A 17,139-nucleotide genomic window follows, 5' to 3' on the forward strand; every position below is an offset into this window, starting at 1 on the left:
TTTTGGTGTACACTCTTAAAAATAAAGGTGCTTCACGATGCCATAGAAGAACCTTTTTGTCTAAATGGTTCCATAAAGAACCTTTAACATCTGAAGAACCTTTCTGTTTCTCAAAAGCTTCTTTGTGGTGAAAGAAGGTTCTTCAGATTATAAAAAGGTAAGAAAGAGATGCTTCTTTGACTGAATGGTTCTTTGTGGAACCAAAAATGGTTCTTCTATGGCATCGCTTGAAGAACCGTTTGAAGCACCTTTATTTTTAAGAGTGTATGTTGGGCACGAGCTCCGCCCTCTTCTGGAAAAGGGGCGGGTAGCAGCAGCTCATTTGCATTTAAAGATACATGCAAATGTTTTTGCTTCTGTTAAAAAATGGTCATTTTCAGCGTGGAATACTAAAGGGGTCATGAACTGAGAAAACAATATTCCCTATATCTTTTGACATATAAGAGGTCATTGTAATTAAGTGAATGTGTTTAGTAAACAATAACCAGCTTTATATATTTATTATCAATAAAACCATTTTTTTTCATTCTCATATTTTAATTAAACATATTTTTCCCCCACAACTAACCATTTTTTTAACCATGTTCATAATTTTAAACTGAGAAATATTCATTAGCATACATTAAAATAAATTTCCTTAAGGCAAAAAAAATAAATAAATAAATAAATCTGGCCAAAATATATTTTAAATATATGTCAACTATATATTGTAATGAGTGAAGCTCAAAACATATTTCAAGGGCACATTTTTATATTTCCAATTTTTCTTAAAATGTGACATGTGAATGTATTTTCATTGGACTGAAATATATGGAGTGCAAAATATACTTTTATAAAAATATATAGTTAGATATTTTCTGTATACACACACACACACGCCAACACATTTATATGCAATTCAAATACATAAATCTTAAATTTAGGCCTAAATATTTATGTGAGTGCATTAAGGTGAATAAATAATGGCCGACTGTTAAATTTTGGCTGAACGACTCCTTAAACATTGAGTGTTAGCAGCCTCAGTTCTTGAAGATAATTGTCCTTGTGAGGTTTCATGCCAGGAAACTCGAGCAGGTGCAGCATGCTCTTGAGGGGGCGGGACAGGAAGTACGAGAGACAGGAAGTGAGGTGTTTCAATGGGTGTTCGTGCTGCTCAAACGTGTCCAGTTAAACCGCTCAACCGGGATGAATTAGGACCGTACACTACAGCCAGAATTCACAACCAGAGAGCAGCGTCAACATTTGCTTTCATTTAATGTTGCTCCAAACAGAAAGCCAGAAAGTACATGAGCTTACAGGTTTGGAACGACATGAGGATAAGTAAATGATGGCAGAATTCTGGCTGTAGAGCAGCGGTGTATAGAGATGTTAAAGGAAACCTGTCCACACACCTTGCAGAAGACCACAGTCCCTTCCTCCTGGTGCAAGAGCCCAGAGGAGACGGGAACGACAAGAAACAAGGACATTGTCATAGTTGGAGAGAACAGAGAGAAGAACACAATTCACACGGGACGTTAAGTTGCGTTCACATCAGGCAGATTTACCGTAATTATGAGGCGACTCTGAGATTCTGCTCTGAACTCACTGAATCATTCGGAATCATTTGTTTCTAAGACAACACTGGATGTCAAATGGATCCATGCATGTGTGGCTAATCTTGAATAGGTTTGGGGGATGGAGAATCATTTCCATTTTTTAATTAATTAAATGATTTTCACGGTTCTCTTAAAGGAGTAGTTCAACCAAATTTGAAAATTTGCTGGAAATGTGCTCACCGTCAGGCCATCCAAGATGTAGATGAGTTTGTTTCTTCATCAGAAATGTAGCATTGCATCAGTGTCTCAGCAATGGATGCCCTGTAGTGAATGGGTGCCGTCAGAATGAGAGTCCAAACAGCTGATAAAAACATCACAATAATCCACAGCACTCCAGTCCATCAGTTAATGTCTTGAGGATACAAAAGCTGCGTGTTTGTAAGAAACAAATCCATTATAACGAGATTTTTAACTTCAAACCCTTGTTTCTGACTAAAATATGAGTCCAGAAATCCATGCTTCCTCCAGTGAAAAAGTGTTCAGGTCTGAATCAGGAGAGAAATCTGCACAGATCAAGCAGCGTTTAAACAGCTCTAAACAAATGTGTGGCTGGATTTTGATGTGAGAGACAACAGGAGATGCCCTTTTTCACCGGAGGACGCGTTATTATGGATTATGGATTCATATTTTAGCCAAAAGCAACGGTTTGACGTTAAAAACGTCTTAATGCTGGATTTGTTTCAGCTTTTGTCTTCTCCAGATGTTAACTAATGGACTGGAGTGCTGTGGATTACTGTGATGTTTTTATCAGCTGTTTGGACTCTCATTCTGACGGCACCCATTCACTGCAGAGCATCCATTGCTGAGCAAGTGATATAATGCTACATTTCTGCAAATCTGATGAAAAAACAAACTCATCCTAATCTTGGATGTCCTGAGTGTGAGTATATGTACACCAAATGATCATTTTTGGGTGAACTATTCCTTAAAGTTGTCATGAACAGTTCTTTACTGCCAATGCTAAACAAACACTGTGCTAAAATACTAAAGTGTTTGCAGCAGTAGGAAATAAGTGAGATTAGAAAGAAATACTGGATGAGGCAAAACAATACTAATAATATAAATAGACAGCATGTCTTTTTATTGCACTGTCTGCTCTGGATGGAATTCAACATAATGGATTTGTTGTATTTAATAAAAGTAAAAGATTAAAAATCTGTCTCAACTCATATTGGTTTCAATAATTCTAACAATTCACACTGAATTACTGAATCACTCAGAGAAGTAATCATTATAAATCATTACTTTTGTCAAACTACTCAAATACTTATTAAAATGATAATTATTGATTGTTACTGTATTTTGTGAGAAGTGTGTAATTTCTGACTGGCTGGTTAGAGAACATAAAAATTAGGATACATTTTTTTTAATATAAAATGAAATAATAAAATAAAGTGTTACAGCAGTATTGCTTTTATTTTATGATCATTACAAATCATTACTTCTGTCATGTAAAACTCAAATAAAATATTAACCCAAATTACTGAAATGATAATTATTTATTGTTACTGTATTTTTTGACAATTAATGTAATTTGTCATTTCCAACTGGCGGTTCAGTGAACATCTAAAGATACACATTAAATAAATGAGAAATAAAATATAAAATATAACAAATAAAATAGTTACCAAAAACAATAATGTTTTTTTTTTGTTTATTTAAAATAAAATAATAAATAAGATAAAATAAATGTTAGCAAAACAGTACTGTTTTTGTTTAGTTTATTTGTTAAGTATATAATTAGGCCTAATTAATCTTTAAGTACTGAAAGAGTCATTAGCTATATTTCCATCCAAAGATGCAAATTTAACTTATGCACAAAACTGGAATATCGCATAAAACATTTGCGAATAAAGCACCATTTCAATCCAGCGAGTCAAAGAAAACAAAATCGTCACTTCCTGATAAACTGGCACTAAATATCTCTAAGAAAACTAGGAGAAGCCACTGAATATAATAATTTGCATATGTAATAAATTACTTGCACTTCAGAGAGAGCAGACGTAACACAATAAATGCAGGCATTGCTTTTAGAGGTGGATACTGCTGTTTGGGAATGCAGTCGTGTTAGACAGTAATTATACAGAAATACTTTGATGACAGACTTTCCTCAGGCATTTCAGAACGACCAAAACAGCATATAGATGCATTGAAACGAGATCGGTTTTCTTATCGGATAAAAAGTTTATCCTACTCAGTTGTGCGCATAAAAATATTTATTTTTAGAATTTATGCGCATCTTGGCGTTTCCATCCAGGGTTTTTTAAATGCGATAATCCAAAATGCGCATAAAGATAGGTGGATGCAAACATAGCTATTGATGAAATCATAAAGCAATTAGACTGATATAAAGGACTAAACTGAATTAGAAACGGAACCAGAATCTTGACATTCTAATCTTGAAGAAACACAGAAAAAGCGCTCCAGGTAACTCTTGACTAACCAGTGACATATAACTCATCAGTATGTGTTGATGTAGGAAACTAACCAGCTGTAGCTGCCGAAGCCTGATGTCAAGAGGAAGAAGCTGGAACTGCTTGGACCTTCTAGTTGCAACTAATCAGACTCATAATTACGGTAATTCAGACATTCATGAACGCAGCTTTACAGTAAGGGACGTTCAACAGCTTCACTCACACAGACAGTTAGTGGGAAACATTGCTGTGCAGTCTTCAGAAACATTGATTAGATTACTAACCTGTTTTCCTCCCATGGACTCGAACATCTTCTCCAGCTGAACTCGGAGCTGCTGGATGTTGTTCAAGAGGATGCAGGACTGTCAGGAGAAGAAAGATAGACAAGATATTTCATGACTGATCGATTGCACTGCTTTCCAGATAGTTTTCAAAACTCTCCGCCTGGCTAATGCAAGGAGACGTCTGTACTAGAAGACTTCTGTGAATATATACACAGGGCATCGATTCGTCTGGATGCTGATCGTTGATTTTGCACATCTTACTTTCATCAGTGGCAGGAAATCTGAATTTCATTACACAGAAATCTATGCCTCCGCATCTTCAGAGAAATGGCAGATTTACACAACGGAACACACTTGAGTTGTATTTAAACACTCATTTCCTTTTGAAGATACATGAAATTAATTCACAGCAACTGTTTTCTTAAAGCATAATGTTTCCTTGTATCTAATAATATTTAAAGTCAGTTGTATTTTGTTACACTGTAATAGTTATTATATTAGTTAATAGTCATAATCATAATAGTTATTAATGCATCTGACAGGTTGCCCTATAATGCACAATTTAATACATTTGAATTCTAATGCATTGCATGTTTTCATTATAGATCAATATAATATTCATAAATTCTCAATATCTAACGATAGATAGATAGAGAGAGAGAGAGATAGAATAAACAAAAATTAAAAAATAACATTTACTATTGTTATAGTACTATTGTTGTTCTTGTTATAAAAATTATGCATTATTTATTTTTATGATTTTGGCAGATAAACAAATTAATAGAGTGCATTAGAAAAAAAGAATATATATATATATATATATATATAATATAAATAATACAATAATGATTATACTTATTATTATTGTTTATTTGTTTGTTATTATTTTAGGGAAACAAATAAAACTATTAAAATAATGCATTACACTGCATTAGAAAAAACAGAAAAATATAATATAAATAATCTAATAATGATGATACTTACTATTATTATTATATTATTAAAATAGACAAAAATGTATTATTATTATTTAGTTATTTATTTATTTTGGGGAAAAACAAATGAAAAGAATGCATTAGAACGTACAGTATGAATATCTTTAAAACCACCTCCCAAATACATTACAAGCATGTTATTTTATGTGTAGAATGACATCTGTAATTGAAAAAGGTTAATAAACCATCAAACTCAATAATCGGACTGATGGTAGACTAAGGTTTAAGATGACCTTCAGACTGAGTGTGACAGCAAAGCGACTGACCCCGGGTTCCTGAGACGCAATGCACTTTGGGTAAATAGTGTCTGTTCCAGTAAATGTTAAAGAAGCAGATTTGTGTTTTAAAATAGACAAAAATGTATTATTATTATTTAGTTATTTATTTATTTTGGGGAAAAACAAATGAAAAGAATGCATTAGAACGTATAGTATGAATATCTTTAAAACCACCTCCCAAATACATTACAAGCATGTTATTTTATGTGTAGAATGACATCTGTAATTGAAAAAGGTTAATAAACCATCAAACTCAATAATCGGACTGATGGTAGACTAAGGTTTAAGATGACCTTCAGACTGAGTGTGACAGCAAAGCGACTGACCCCGGGTTCCTGAGACGCAATGCACTTTGGGTAAATAGTGTCTGTTCCAGTAAATGTTAAAGAAGCAGATTTGTGTTGACACACAGATGAACTAGAGATCCGGCAGTCATAACGCTCTTGTATAAGCGTCCCAAGAGTTAATTGGATGGGTAGGAGTGTGTAATTAGCGCAGGAGTCCATAAGCTAATTAAAACGGGCTCTTACTGTCTGCACCGACACACTTCCTAAAGGTCACATGTCAGCCGTGTGACAAATAGCTCTGAAACTAAAATACGAAGCCGTCGCACTAATTGAAACGAGGGAACATCGTCTCTGTGACGAGAGCGGCTGATTTCACACACTCGTAAATTTAATTCAAGACAATGTATATAAACTCCGGTGAGCTGATTTATGGGCATCGGTGCGTTTAAAGATGTAGATATTCTTAGGATGAGCCGAGCTGTCAATTAAGCGATGGATGAACCCCGAGGAGCGGCTCTGTCCTCTGAGACCGAACAGAGATATGTCTTTAATTACCGGCCGCGTCATTGTCTCTCTGTGGTCCTGTCACGGCACTTAAAAGATACATCTGTCTTTCTTCCCACCGCAGACGTCCTGCGTGTCAAGCTTTTATAATCATTACAGGAAGACACGGTGAAAATTCGAGGTAGAACAAAAGCAGCTCTGAGTTAGCGCCGCGAATCATGTCATATTGCACAAAGAGCATAAAGTCGAAAGCACAGAGGAAGGAGACGAGGACGCGAGAAGGTCTCGCAAGTTATTTGTTAGAAACGAAGGAAGCATCCGCAAGCCGTCCAATCAAATCCTTTATGATCTGATCAAGCCACACTCGCAGGGTCATGACTTTAAAACACGAAGACATTTTATGACAAAGCAGATTTGTATGTGTGTGAGTGTGTAGGAAGTTCATAGACTCACCACTTTCTCTTTGTTCAGATGGTTGTTGAAGTCTTTAGAGATGATCACAGCATACTGGAGAAGAACTTTATTTATGGTCTGGAAAGAGAATAAAATGTGGATTATTATTCAATTCAATTCAAGTTGATTTGTATAGCCATTTTCACGATGCAAATCGTTGCAAAGCAGCTTTACAGAAAATTAAAGTTTCAACATTATATTTAGTTGTAGCTTATCAGCGGTGACTATCTCAAGTTGATGTCCATATGGCAGAAATGCACGGTAAAAATCAAGCAGTTAGTTAATGACATGTAATCAAACAGACGGTGAACACTATTAACAGCAATGATTATATGTTGCGATCAAACTTATAGCATTATTATATTATAACCTATAGCTTATTACATACTGGTAAAAAATGTATAGCCTGAATGCACTGTAAGTCGCTTTAGATAAAAGCGTCTGCTAAATGCTTAAATTATTAAATTAAATTATTATCATTATCATATATTATAAAACACAGTAGTTTAATTTTATAGAAGCCATAAGTTGGGTTTGTGTTACTGTTATTATTTATAGACCTAAAACACATATGCATTCACTACCAGTCAAAAGTTTAGGGACACTAAGCATTTATCTGATCGAAAATACAGTAACAATTTTTTTAATATTAGTATAATTTAAAATTAGTGTTTTGTATATGCGTATATGTTCAAATTTAATTTATTCCTTTGATGCGCAGCTGTATTTTCAGCATCATTCCTCCAGTCTTCAGTGTCACATGATCTTCAGAAATCAGTATAATATGCTGATCTGCTGCTCAAGAAACATTTCTGATTATTTCAATGTTGAAAAAACATTTATTATATTTGTAATTTAATAATTGTATCATTTCAATGTTTTAATACTTAATGTTTTTTGCATAAAAAGTGATTTTTTTTCAGGATTCTTTGATGAATAGAAAGTTCAAAAGAACAGCATTTATTTGAAATGGAAATCTTTTCTAACAGTATAAATGTCTTTACTGTCACTTTTGATCAATTTAATGCTTCCTTGCTGAAAAAAATATATAAATTTCTTAAAAAAAAGAGACTTTTTAATACTAACACAATTGTAGCCCATGTGACGACGTGTGTGCTTGCATCCATCAAAACAGTTTGGGAACTTTGAGATTAGTAACCTGGAGCCAAGGAAATAGAATACAGCTCTTAACATATTCATAAATATGTAAATAAGTAAATGAGGGCAGTAATGATATGCGTCTTGTAAGGCCGCCGTAATAGATTTCTCGTGTCAAGTTTGCATGAAGTAATCAATGCCTCATACAAAACCCTTTACCCATAATCCTGTGGGATGAGCGCCTCTCTCTCTCTCTCTGCCCTTTGCAGTTCATTTGCATTCACAATAGCTGGCATTATACATTAGCTGGCCTAAAATCTCTTATAAAATCTGCTATGTGTTTGAGCGAGTGAGCATGATCACTGTTTTCATAAGCTGTTTGAGTTGATGTGTTCATTTGTGGTGTTTTCAAAGTTAACCATTACTATTGCTAAAAGGTTTAGCGACGTGATCAAACCTCTAACATCTTGGCTAAAAACGTGTTAATATATAAATGTTATAATATATAAGTATAATAATTAAAGGAATAGCTGAACGGGTGCCGTCAGAATGAGAGTCCATCACGATGCAAATCGTTGCAAAGCAGCTTTACAGAAAATTAAAGTTTCAACATTATATTTAGTTGTAGCTTATCAGCGGTGACTATCTCAAGTTGATGTCCATATGGCAGAAATGCACGGTAAAAATCAAGCAGTTAGTTAATGACATGTAATCAAACAGACGGTGAACACTATTAACAGCAATGATTATATGTTGCGATCAAACTTATAGCATTATTATATTATAACCTATAGCTTATTACATACTGGTAAAAAATGTATAGCCTGAATGCACTGTAAGTCGCTTTAGATAAAAGCGTCTGCTAAATGCTTAAATTATTAAATTAAATTATTATCATTATCATATATTATAAAACACAGTAGTTTAATTTTATAGAAGCCATAAGTTGGGTTTGTGTTACTGTTATTATTTATAGACCTAAAACACATATGCATTCACTACCAGTCAAAAGTTTAGGGACACTAAGCATTTATCTGATCGAAAATACAGTAACAATTTTTTTAATATTAGTATAATTTAAAATTAGTGTTTTGTATATGCGTATATGTTCAAATTTAATTTATTCCTTTGATGCGCAGCTGTATTTTCAGCATCATTCCTCCAGTCTTCAGTGTCACATGATCTTCAGAAATCAGTATAATATGCTGATCTGCTGCTCAAGAAACATTTCTGATTATTTCAATGTTGAAAAAACATTTATTATATTTGTAATTTAATAATTGTATCATTTCAATGTTTTAATACTTAATGTTTTTTGCATAAAAAGTGATTTTTTTTCAGGATTCTTTGATGAATAGAAAGTTCAAAAGAACAGCATTTATTTGAAATGGAAATCTTTTCTAACAGTATAAATGTCTTTACTGTCACTTTTGATCAATTTAATGCTTCCTTGCTGAAAAAAATCGCTTTAGATAAAAGCGTCTGCTAAATGCTTAAATTATTAAATTAAATTATTATCATTATCATATATTATAAAACACAGTAGTTTAATTTTATAGAAGCCATAAGTTGGGTTTGTGTTACTGTTATTATTTATAGACCTAAAACACATATGCATTCACTACCAGTCAAAAGTTTAGGGACACTAAGCATTTATCTGATCGAAAATACAGTAACAATTTTTTTAATATTAGTATAATTTAAAATTAGTGTTTTGTATATGCGTATATGTTCAAATTTAATTTATTCCTTTGATGTGCAGCTGTATTTTCAGCATCATTCCTCCAGTCTTCAGTGTCACATGATCTTCAGAAATCAGTATAATATGCTGATCTGCTGCTCAAGAAACATTTCTGATTATTTCAATGTTGAAAAAACATTTATTATATTTGTAATTTAATAATTGTATCATTTCAATGTTTTAATACTTAATGTTTTTTGCATAAAAAGTGATTTTTTTTCAGGATTCTTTGATGAATAGAAAGTTCAAAAGAACAGCATTTATTTGAAATGGAAATCTTTTCTAACAGTATAAATGTCTTTACTGTCACTTTTGATCAATTTAATGCTTCCTTGCTGAAAAAAATATATAAATTTCTTAAAAAAAAGAGACTTTTTAATACTAACACAATTGTAGCCCATGTGACGACGTGTGTGCTTGCATCCATCAAAACAGTTTGGGAACTTTGAGATTAGTAACCTGGAGCCAAGGAAATAGAATACAGCTCTTAACATATTCATAAATATGTAAATAAGTAAATGAGGGCAGTAATGATATGCGTCTTGTAAGGCCGCCGTAATAGATTTCTCGTGTCAAGTTTGCATGAAGTAATCAATGCCTCATACAAAACCCTTTACCCATAATCCTGTGGGATGAGCGCCTCTCTCTCTCTCTCTGCCCTTTGCAGTTCATTTGCATTCACAATAGCTGGCATTATACATTAGCTGGCCTAAAATCTCTTATAAAATCTGCTATGTGTTTGAGCGAGTGAGCATGATCACTGTTTTCATAAGCTGTTTGAGTTGATGTGTTCATTTGTGGTGTTTTCAAAGTTAACCATTACTATTGCTAAAAGGTTTAGCGACGTGATCAAACCTCTAACATCTTGGCTAAAAACGTGTTAATATATAAATGTTATAATATATAAGTATAATAATTAAAGGAATAGCTGAACGGGTGCCGTCAGAATGAGAGTCCAAACAGCTGATAAAAACATCACATCTGGAGAAGACAAAAGCTGAGACAAATCCAGCATTTAGACGTTTCTAAAACGTTGCTTCCAGCTAAAATATGAGTCCATAATCCATAATAACGCTTCCTCCAGTGAAAAAGTGCATCTCCTGTTGTCTCTCACATCAAAATCCAGTCACATATTAGTTTAGAGCTGTTTCGGTTTGTATAAACAGTGCTTGATCTGTGCAGATTTCTCTCCTGATTCAGACCAGACCACTTTTTCACTAAAGAAAGCAATATTATGGATAGAGGACTCATATTTTAGTTAAAAACGTCTTGATGGATTTGTTTCAGCTTTTGTCTTCTCCAGACGTTAACTGATGGACTGGAGTGGTGTGGATTATTGTGATGTTTTTATCACGTGTGTGGACTCTCATTCTGACGGCACCCATTCACTGCAGAGCATCCATTGCTGAGACACTGATGCAATGCTGCATTATTATTTTTCCTAATTGTTTCAGTTTTTACACTGATCAAATTGACTATACTGTATGGAAACATTCACCAATAAAGCACTCTGTGTCTAAACTGAACTGAGGAGGTCTGTATATCTGATCAAACATTCGGCTCTGGCATCAATGATTTACCATCAATCTCAAATGTTCCTGTTAGCCTTCTACATGCAGCCGCTCAAACAAAACGCTCTCATACACACACAGTGCGATGTTTAGTAAATCAAGGAGGTTTATCCACTCAGTGTAAACTGCTCTAAACCTTCATTAAATCCATCTTTAGCCCTTTATCCGAACCCTGTCACTGCCTGCTAGAGCTCACGAGCTTTTCACTGCTGTAAATCACTGTAAAGAGTAGGTAAACACTTGCACCTGATGATTTCAATTAATTCCTGGAAGTTGAAGCATGTAATGCTTGATGTTAAAATACTACTAATATTCAAAGACACCTATCCACCTTATTCCCATATACGGAAGTAAGCCTATGGGCGAGACTTCCGGTTCATTAGCCTCTAGGGAAATAACGAGAAGAATAACAACGTGCAGTAAACGGTAAATCTGTTCATTATTCAGAAAGGATGAAATGTGAATTAAAAAGGGACAGTAAAAACATTTATAATGTTATAAAAGTTTCTATTTCAAATAAAAACTTTCTATTCATCTGTGAATCCTGAAAAATAAAATGCATCACGGTTTCCAAAACAAAATTGAAGCAGCACAACTGTTTACAGCATTGCTAATAATCAGAAATGTTTCTTGAGCAGCAAATCAGCATATTAGACATTCATCATTCAGAAAATACACAGAAAATAATATGGTAAGACACACTAATTTGCATTTTTACATGAGGAATAAGGTGGATAAATAAGCCATGGTTTGAGGTCAGTAATATATATATATATATATATATATATATATATAAACGAAATTAATACTTTTATTCAGAAAGGATGAAATGTGAATTAAAAAGGGACAGTAAAAACATTTATAATGTTATAAAAGTTTCTATTTCAAATAAAAACTTTCTATTCATCTGTGAATCCTGAAAAATAAAATGCATCACGGTTTCCAAAACAAAATTGAAGCAGCACAACTGTTTACAGCATTGCTAATAATCAGAAATGTTTCTTGAGCAGCAAATCAGCATATTAGAATGATTTCTGAAGGATCATGTGACACTGAAGACTGCAGTAATGATGCTGAAAATTCAGCTGCGCATCACATAAATAAATTATATTTGAACATATATTTACATAGAAAACAGCTATTTTAAATTGTAAAAATATTTCACAATTTTACTGTATTTTTGATCGAATAAATGCAACTAGACATCTTTTAAAAACATTTTTAAAAATCATACCAACCCCAAACTTTTTTTTAGCAACACTACAGTGCTTTCAGGCAATGCAGGTCTGGATTTTTCTGTTTCAAAGCTCTTCTCCATCATTTGTTCATCATTTTATGCTCTCAGCTGCCTGGCAACCATATGACACCCTACAGTTAGAGTAATACTGCCTGGCGGAACAACCGTTTATTGTGATTATTATTGTTAACACATGCAATTTTTATTGAACACTGGTATCTTTCATCATACCGCCACAGATTGTGAGTTGCATGGATTTTACATCTTTAGGGGTTAGATTTTATAGATTTATTTAAGTGCATGGCAAAATCTCCAATGCACAGCCTCAAGTGACATCCTCTCTCTATGGATTCTGTCTTACCTTTGCAAACCTGCGCATGAAGTGAGCGAGAGCTTGAGGGTTTGGACACTCCAGCTTCTTAATGATCTCAAAGCTTTGGTTGAGCTGCGTGAACACATCCACCACCGAGCAGGAGAAGAGAGCATGCTCTGACGTCTGCTGGAACTGTAATCAAAACACCACAACAGAAGCATTAATAAACAATTTTATAATTTTATGTTTCCCATAATTTCAGCATTTGCTACGTAACGGGAAACAAGGTTCAAGAAGAGTTTTACAGCCTGACTCCAGGCTGCCATTAAGTTCTAGTATGGTTCTTCAAAGTGCTAGTGTTTCAAGGATCCAAGAATGGCTTTATTTTTTCTTTTGTTTATAGAATATCCCACCCAAAAATGAACTTTAATGAAATTTTATTCACCCTAAGGTCACTCCAAAAAATATACTTTTTTGATGCTCTTAATTTTGCCAATATGCACTCGAAAATGGCATGGTTCTTCAGTAGTGATTCAAGGACCCCAGAAAAGCTTCATTTTGTCTTTTGTTTATAGACTAAAACTGAAATGTCTTTAATTCACCAAAAATATAGACGTTTTATGAGTTTTTTTGATGCTCTTTTGCATATGATAAACAGTACCATTCAAAAGATTTGGGTCAGTGAGATTTTATTAATTAATTATTTAATTTGATTTAATTTAATTTAATTTGTAACACTAACTATCTGCTAACATTAGTTAACTACATAACATTAACATGAACTAATGACCTCAATCTGACCTCAGACTTCAGAGGGTAGTCCGGACTGCTGAGCGAATCATTGGTACATCCCTCCTTTCTCTCCAAGAACTGTACTCGTCCAGAGTGAGCAAAAGGGCTGGCAGAATCACTCTGGATCCCTCACATCCAGCACACTCCCTCTTTGAACTGTTGCCATCTGGTCGACGCTACAGAGCACTGAGCACCAGAATGACCAGACACAGGAACAGTTTCTTCCCTCAGGCAATCCATCTCATGAACACTTAACAATAACTGTGGAACACACACTATTTATACACTCATACACTTATTTATCTAACACTCATACTCAGTCTACACCTCAAATTTGCACATAATATACAGTACCCGTACATACAAAAACGATCTATTGTAACATACCTGCACATAAAATTGTCGATTTATATATTTTCATTCCTTATTTATTTGTTCTATTTTTTTATATTTTATTATCTGTGTTTTTTGCTCTGTCACTGTCATTCTGTTACACTGTGGAAGCTTCTGTCACGAAAACAAATTCCTCGTATGTGTAAACATACCTGGCAATAAAGCTCATTCTGATTCTGATTCTGATTCTGATAATAGATATACACTGTGGCGAGGGGGGCATGGTTCAGCGAAGTCTGCAGCGGGAGAGAGGGACGGGAGACGAGCGGTGAGTAAGTAGGTCAAGTGCAAAATGATGAACACCTGTGTCTGATTGCAGTAATTAGCCTGGAGAGACTGGATAAAAGGCAGACTGGAGAACGTGGTGGGGAGAGAGAGACTGGGACTCATGGCCATCCCTTAGCCGGAGGAGGAGAACTGACTGGACTGAGTTTATGCCCTGGGCAGATTGAGAACGCGCTGGAAGCGCCCAGTTTGTGTTTTGTGGAACTTTAAGTAAAGAAATAAAAGAGCCACGAGTCTCCAAACCGCCTACCTGAGTAACTTCCTTCTTCCCACTACGAACTTTGTTACACTGGTGCCGAAACCCGGGCAGGAAGTGATAACGCCGCTGCCATCATGTCATCTCCGTCAAGTTCGCCGTTTGCGGAAGTCATCCACTCGCTCGCGGGCCTCCACCAAGAGCACCATCAAGCGCTGCTGGACATGAGGGAGGATCAGGAGCGTCGATTTCCGGGCCCTCGTCCAGACGCAGCAGGAGGACTGCGAGCTGTTCTGGAGCTGGATAGACCGGGAGGTTCGGGCGGGGGAAAGTCCATCTGCCCCGGCCCTGCCAGCCCACCTGCCCTTGAACAAACTGAGCCCTCAGGATGATCGGGAGGCCTTCATCGCCCCGAGGCATGTGGGTGGCCCCGGACGAACTGGCCAGTGCGCCTCATCCCGCTGCTGTCAGGGGAGGCCCAGATGGCTGCACAGCAGCTGCCAGTTCAGAACCTCCTGGTCTATGACGACCTCAAGCGAGCCATCCTCCAGTGGGTCGGTCGGAACCCCGAACAACACCGTCAGCGGTTCCGATCACTGGAGCTGGGGGAACACGGCCGGCCCTTCGTGATGGCTCAGCAGCTCCGGGACGTGTGCCGCAAATGACTGTTGACCGGGGGAAGTGACGTCGACCAGATCATCGACCGCGTGGTGCTGGAGCAGTTCGTCGTGAAGGGGGTCCAGTGCCACCGGCCAGCGTCGCTGGACCTGGCCATTCAACTGGCAGAGGACCAGATGGTGGCGTGCCAGGGGGGCGGAACCCTGCCCTCTGTCTCTCTCTCTCTCCCCCTCTCTCCTACCTCTAAACCTCTCCCTAGGTCCCGAGCGCAGCCCCGGGTGGAGGGGCGGTCCGGCGCCGGAGTCCGCGGGACTGAGGCCCCTCTCCACTCCCTAGGTCCCGAGCGCAGCCCCGGGTGGAGGGGCGGTCCGGCGCCGGAGTCCGCGGGACTGAGGCCCCTCTCCAGGGGTGCGGGGCCGGCCAGCTCGAGCGCCTCGGGGGTTAACGTTCCTCTGCTCTCTCCAGGCCAATTGCTTGATCCGCTTCCTCCCACCAGGGCGGAGGGGAGGTCTTGGCCGGCCTGTTGGCGTTGCGGGGACCAAGGGCACTCTATTGATCGGTGTCCGGTGATGGAGATGGGGACACTGATCCGGGTCCCGGATGCCCCCCAGGCTGTCCCCGTTCCAGCCGGCATGTACCAAATACCTGTGCGTATTAAGGGGGTTACCTATTGGGCTCTGGTGGATTCAGGAAGTAACCAGACCTCGATCCATCAAAGCCTAATTCAGCCGGCGGCATTGGATAAGAGCTGCATGGTTCGGGTGCAGTACGTACACGGGGATGTGGTGAGGTATCCTAGCTATCCAGTTCCGGGGTCAAAAGCATAACGTGGAGGTCGCAGTTAACCTGCACCTCAGGCATCCACTAATTCTGGGAACCAATTGGCCAGCTTTTAATCACTTATTGGGGTATTTGTGCACGGATGTCTCTTGGGGAGGGGAGGCGGCCGTGCAGGCAGGGGAGGCGGTACCGCGACCGCCTGAGCCTGCGACAGGGGAACCGAGCGCGGCCGAGAGGCTAATACTCCCGGAGTGTGATGATTTTCCCCTGGAGCAATCTCGGGATGAGATGCTGAAAAATGCGTTTGAACAGGTCTGCTCCATCGACGTACAGCCCCTCCAGCCGGCACGGCCCCCTTCTTATCCCTATTTTGCTATTTTAAATGATAGGTTGTATCGAGTGACCCAAGACGCTCAGACAAAACAGGATACAACCCAGTTGTTAGTTCCTAAAAGCCGTCGGGAAATGCTTTTCCAGGCGGCTCATTATAATCCTATGGCAGGACATTTGGGACAGGCAGCAACTTTGAACCGGTTAATGGCCCGATTCTTTTGGCTGGGAATTCACGAGAATGTGCGCAGGTGGTGCACGGCTTGTCGTGAATGTCAGTTAGTGAATCCCCCGGCCTCCCCAAAAGCGCCGTTGCGCCCTCTTCCGCTTATGCAGGTCCTCTTCGAGAGAATTGGTATGGACCTCATCGGGCCATTAGAACGGTCGGCACGGGGCCATCGCATTGCATTAGTCCTCGTGGATTATGCAACGTGATACCCTGAGGCAGTGGCGCTCCGCAGCATTTCTGCGAAAAGTGTGGCGGAGGCCCTGTGTCGTATAATCTCCCGAGTGGGAATCCCGAAGGAGATTCTCACTGACCAAGGCACTGCGTTTATGTCACGTACAATACGCAAGCTTTACGAGTTATTGGGCATTAAATCGGTCTGCACCAGCGTCTATCACCCACAAACAGACGGTCTGGTGGAACGATTTAATCGCACGTTGAAGACCATGATTTGGAAGTTCGTTCACGAAGATGCCAAAAATTGGGATAAATGGTTGGAACCCCTATTATTCGCTGTGCGCGAGGTTTTGGACGTCCTGAGAGAGGCTTGGGAGGAGGGACCTTCAGATAGCAAAAACGAAATTCAGCATGTGCTGGACCTGAGAACAAAACTCCACACATTGGGGCAGCTCTCTATGGAGAATTTGTTACAGGCCCAGGATTTGTTACGGCTGTATAATCGGGGAACCAGAGTACGCAATTTTGCACCGGGAGATAAAGTGCTTGTATTACTCCCTACCTCTAGCTCT

At 37.9% G+C, this 17,139-nt stretch overlaps 1 protein-coding gene across 1 annotated transcript in view; it reads right to left on the reverse strand.

Annotated features, from left to right (window-relative positions):
• LOC107554226 (protein unc-13 homolog C-like) overlaps positions 1 to 17,139 on the reverse strand; it is a 175,996-nt gene that overhangs the window by 25,028 nt on the left and 133,829 nt on the right. The window contains exons 21-28 of the mRNA XM_016236680.1: positions 16,603 to 16,711; positions 15,296 to 15,721; positions 15,034 to 15,215; positions 14,634 to 14,875; positions 13,572 to 13,645; positions 12,819 to 12,962; positions 6,811 to 6,888; positions 4,294 to 4,371 (exon numbers count right to left, since the gene is read on the reverse strand). Of these exons, the coding sequence (XP_016092166.1) occupies positions 4,294 to 4,371; positions 6,811 to 6,888; positions 12,819 to 12,962; positions 13,572 to 13,645; positions 14,634 to 14,875; positions 15,034 to 15,215; positions 15,296 to 15,721; positions 16,603 to 16,711 (1,333 nt within the window). The remainder of the gene's footprint in view (positions 1 to 4,293; positions 4,372 to 6,810; positions 6,889 to 12,818; positions 12,963 to 13,571; positions 13,646 to 14,633; positions 14,876 to 15,033; positions 15,216 to 15,295; positions 15,722 to 16,602; positions 16,712 to 17,139) is intronic.

Source organism: Sinocyclocheilus grahami, unplaced genomic scaffold (assembly GCF_001515645.1).
Source record: "Sinocyclocheilus grahami isolate Dianchi unplaced genomic scaffold, SAMN03320097.WGS_v1.1 scaffold495.1, whole genome shotgun sequence".
Lineage (NCBI taxonomy): Eukaryota > Metazoa > Chordata > Actinopteri > Cypriniformes > Cyprinidae > Sinocyclocheilus > Sinocyclocheilus grahami.